General features: G+C 39.7%; 1 protein-coding gene across 1 annotated transcript in view; it reads left to right on the forward strand.

Moving 5' to 3' along the window:
* The first annotated feature begins 2,238 nt into the window (after window positions 1-2,238).
* The window catches only part of HOXB9 (homeobox B9), an 8,652-nt gene continuing 5,890 nt past the window's right edge, over window positions 2,239-5,000 (forward strand). The window contains exon 1 of the mRNA XM_040330382.1: window positions 2,239-3,043. Within this exon, the coding sequence (XP_040186316.1) occupies window positions 2,545-3,043 (499 nt within the window). The 5' untranslated portion in view covers window positions 2,239-2,544. The remainder of the gene's footprint in view (window positions 3,044-5,000) is intronic.

The following is a 5,000-nucleotide window of genomic DNA, read 5'->3' on the forward strand; positions in this document are numbered from 1 at the left end:
CCAAAGAAAACCCACATTAAAAGTTTTCAATATAAACATATGTCAATGATGTAGAATCAATGTGAAAGCTGGATATTATAAAACTTATGTCTCTAATTTGAGTTTATAAGTGTATACTGAGCCCACAAAGAAAATCCACATCACGTGTGTGTTTTATATTGCTATGTATATTCACATATGTCAAAAAGTATCCAGAATCATGTGAAAGCTGAATATTATTACACTTATGTCTCCAATTTGAGTTTATAAATGTGTACTGAGCCCCCAAAGAAAATCCACATTACTTGTGTGTATTATATTGGTATGTATATTCACATATGCCAATAAAATGGCAAAATCAATGCGAAAACTGGATATTATTCAACTTATGCCTCTGATTTTATAGTTTATAGATGTATACTGAGCCCCAAAGAAAATTCACATTACCTGTGTTTCTTATATTGCTATGCACATAAACGTATGTCTCTATTTTGAGTTGATAAATATATATTGAACCCCCCAAAAAAACACATTACTTATGTGTCTTATATTGCTATGCATATTTACATAAACGTATGTCTCTATTTTGAGTTGATAAATATATATTAAACCCCAAAGAAAACCCACATTACTTGTGTGTCTTAGGTTTCTATATACACCTATGTCGATAAGTAGGCAAATCAGAAAGCTGGATAATATTAAACGTATGTCTCTAATTTGAGTTTATAAATATTGAGCCCCCAAAGAAACTCCACATTACTTATGTATCTTATATTGGTATTTATATTCACATATGTCAATAGGCAAAATCAATATAACCTGGATATTATTACATTGCCTCTAATTTAAGTTTATAAATGTATTCTGAACCCCCAAAGAAAATTCACACTACTTATGTGTCTTATATTGCTATGTAGGTTCACCTATGTCAATGCCTTTAATTTATTTGAGTTCATTAATATATATTAAACCCCAAAGATAACCCAAATTACTTATATAGGTTTCTATATACACATATGTCAATAGGCAAAATCAATGTGAAAGCTGGATATTATTAAACTTATATCTGTAGATTGAGTTTATAAATGTATACTGAGCCCCAAAGAATACCCATATTACTTATGTGTCTTATATTGCTATGTATATAAACAAAATAAGTATCCAAAATCACTGTGAAAGCTGGATGTTTTTGTGAATCATTCTTTTTATTGGCATAAATTTATGTGAAGCATTTTGCAATTTTTAGTTATGTCAATCATTATTTCATAGATCAGACAAGCAGAGTATATTTTGGATATATTACACTGTATAGATCAGACAAGCAGAGTATATTTTGGATATATTACACTGTATAGATCAGACAAGCAGAGTATATTTTGGATATATTACACTGTATAGATCAGACAAGCAGAGTATATTTTGGATATATTACACTGTATGGATCAGACAAGCAGAGTATATTTTGGATTGATTTGATTTCACAGATCAGAAAAGCAGAGTATATTTTGGATATATTACACTGTATAGATCAGACAAGCAGAGTATATTTTGGATAGATTACATTTTATAAATCTGACAAGCAGAGTATATTTGGGATAGATTACACTGTATAGATCAGACAAGCAGAGTATATGTTGGATATATTACATTATATAGATCAGAAAAGCAGAAAATATTTTGGATATATTACACGGTATAAGTATATTTTGGATAGATGTATGAATTCACCTGTACCTTGTACCACCCTGTCCTACCTCCACTGATATATTCTATTAGGACCCATCCTAGTGGATGTGTGTACTTTATTTCATAGTGGTAGGTGGGTGAGTGTGGCACTGGGGTTATGAATATTGAAGCTGTATTGCCGGGTGAAGGCTGGCGTTGTAGATTTTTGCATACTTAAGTATATGGGCTGTGTCATCCATTTATGAGCCTGTAAATGAGTGGATTTACTTTGTACAAATAGTATTTATCTTTCGTCGCTCCCTGGTGCCTTGCCCAGGAACCATCAGAAGGAAATAGTCACTTCCTTATCATAATCATAAAATAATAATAATAGTGTGGATGTGGCAGGTAAAAAAAAAAAAAAAAAGCCCGATTTTGGGAGGTTAACCCTTTGTGCACAGACATGGTGGAGATGCCCAGAAGTGCAAGCGATGTGGCTAAAGCTGTGTGCAACCCATCCTCGGTGTGCAGGAGGGATGGCTGTGTGCTGGTGTGGGGTGCAGGCTGGTGTGGGGTGCAGGCTGGTGTGGGGTGCAGTGGGGTGCAGGTTGCTGGATGTGCTTGGTCGGGTCTCAGCAGCAGCAGCCTCATCCACATAAAACAATAGCCTCCTTGATATGAATGCTGACAGCTCCGTGCGGCCCCTCCGATTGATTGATGGCTCTGTGACGCTTTATCAGGCACACGGATAAAGTTTGACCAATCATTTGCCAGGAGCTCACAAGGCAAGCAGCCCAAGTGTACTTTTGTTGGCTTAGGAAGTTAGGTCGGGGAGATCCTAATTTTTTTTTTTTTTTCGTTGCATCTGTCGTGTATTTTTGGTTTGTATGATGTCCAAGAATGTCCATTTCTGGAGCGCTGAGTAACTACTTTGTGGAGTCCATCATTAGCCCCGAGAGCGAGGAGCCTCCAGCACCCAAATTCTCTGGACAGTACCCCAGCCCCCGGCCGGCGGCGCTCTCTGACAGCCTGGACTTCCCTTCTTGTAGCTTCCAGCCCAAACCCCCCGTGTTCAGCGCCTCCTGGACCCCCCTGAACCCCCACAGCGCGTCTCCCCTGCCGCCGCTCTACCACCCCTACCTCCAGCAGGGCGCCCCCACTTCCGAGACCAGGTACTTACGGGGCTGGCTGGAGCCGCTGCCCAGGGCGGACACCGGACCGGGAGCTGTGAAGACTGAACCGCTGCTGGGTCAGCACCCCGGAGACCTGCACAAGTTGGGAGCCCAGGAGTACAGCCTAGAGCCGCCTGCTGCCAGGGAGCCTGAACCCAATGAGAGGCCCACTTTCCAGGACAATAAAGTGTGCGAAGGAAGCGAGGACAAAGACAGGCCACATCAAAGTAAGTTATATAGCTAAGGAAGTGCTACACAATAGACTGCAATAAAAAAAGTCTAAGGAAATCTTTGATCCGGTCCAATATTATGCCTTCATATACTGTAGACATGTACAGGGACCAGGACACTGCTATAGGAGAGCAGAACCTGCACCACAACTCATACATAACATCCAACCACCCCTAGTAATACAACTAAACTACATATAAATAGTAAATCTCTGATCCGGTCCCAACATTATGCCTACATATACTGTAGGCATGTACAGGGGCCAGGGCACTGCTATAGGAGAGCAGAACCTGCAGCACAACTCATACATACAATTAAATATAAACACAACCAGGAAAACTCTCATCCAACCATCCCTAGTAATACAACTAAACTACATATACATAGGAAATCTCTGATCCGGTCCCAACATTATGCCTTCGTATACTGTAGACATGTATAGGGGCCAGGACACTGCTATAGGAGAGCTGAACCTGCACCACAACTCATACATAACATCCAACCATCCCTAGTAATACAACTAAACTACATATAAATAGGAAATCTCTGATCCGGTCCCAACATTATGCCTATATATACTGTAGACATGTATAGGGGCCAGGGCACTGCTATAGGAGAGCAGAACCTGCACCACAACTCAAACATACAATTAAATATGAACACAACCAGGAAAACTCTCATCCGGTCCCAACATTATGCCTACATATACTGTAGACATGTACAGGGACCAGGACACAGGCAACAACTATAGGAGACTAAAACCTGCACCACAATTCATACATAACACCAAACCATCCCCAGTAATACAACTAAACTACATATAAATATGAACTCAAGCAGGAAATCTCTGATCCGGTCCCAACATTATGCCTATATATACTGTAGACATATATAGGGGCCAGGACACAGCTATAGGAGCCTGCACCACAACTCATACATACAATTAAATATGAACACAACCAGGAAAACTCTGATCCGGTCCCAACATTATGCCTACACTTATATAGACGTGTACAGGGACTAGGACACAGCCAACAACTATAGGAGACTAAAACCTGCACCACAACTCATACATAACATCCAACCATCCCCAGTAATACAACTAAACTACATATACATATGAACTCAAGCAGGAAATCTCTGATCCGGTCCCAACATTATGCCTATATATACTAAAGACATGAACAGGGACCAGGACACAGCTATAGGACAGTAGACATGCACCACAACTTATACATTAAACTAAACTACATATAAATATGAACACAACCAGGAAAACTCTGCTCCTCTCCCAACATTATGCCTACATATACTATAGACATGTACAAGGACCAAACATATATGTATACACACACTATAGACATGTACAAGGACCAAACATATATGTATACACACACTATAGACATGTACAAGGACCAAACATATATGTATACACACACTATAGACATGTACAGTGTCAGTGACTAAAAAAAACTATAGGAAAGCAGACCCTGCACTACAACTCATACATAATAGAGAGTCATCCCTAAACAACATATAAATATGTACACAAGCAGGGAATATCTGATCATGTCCCTACATTAAGCCTACATATACTATAGACATGTTACAGTGACTAAACAAACTATGAGAGAGTAGACCTGCACCATAACTCATCCATAACAACCAGCCACCCCTAGTAATAAGACTCTACATGTAATTATGTACACAACCAGGAAGTATCTCATCCTGACCCTACATTAAACCAACATTTTGTCTACACACACCAGAGACAGCAGGGACCAGGACACAGCTATAGGAGAGCAGAACCTGCCCCATAACTAATTCATAACAACCAGCCATCCCTATAAAACTAAACTACATATACATATGAACACAACCAGGAGACCTCTGATCCTGTACCAACATTATATCTACACACACCATAGACATGTCCTGTGACCAGGACACTGC

Source organism: Rana temporaria, chromosome 12 (genome assembly GCF_905171775.1).
Source record: "Rana temporaria chromosome 12, aRanTem1.1, whole genome shotgun sequence".
Classification (NCBI taxonomy): domain Eukaryota; kingdom Metazoa; phylum Chordata; class Amphibia; order Anura; family Ranidae; genus Rana; species Rana temporaria.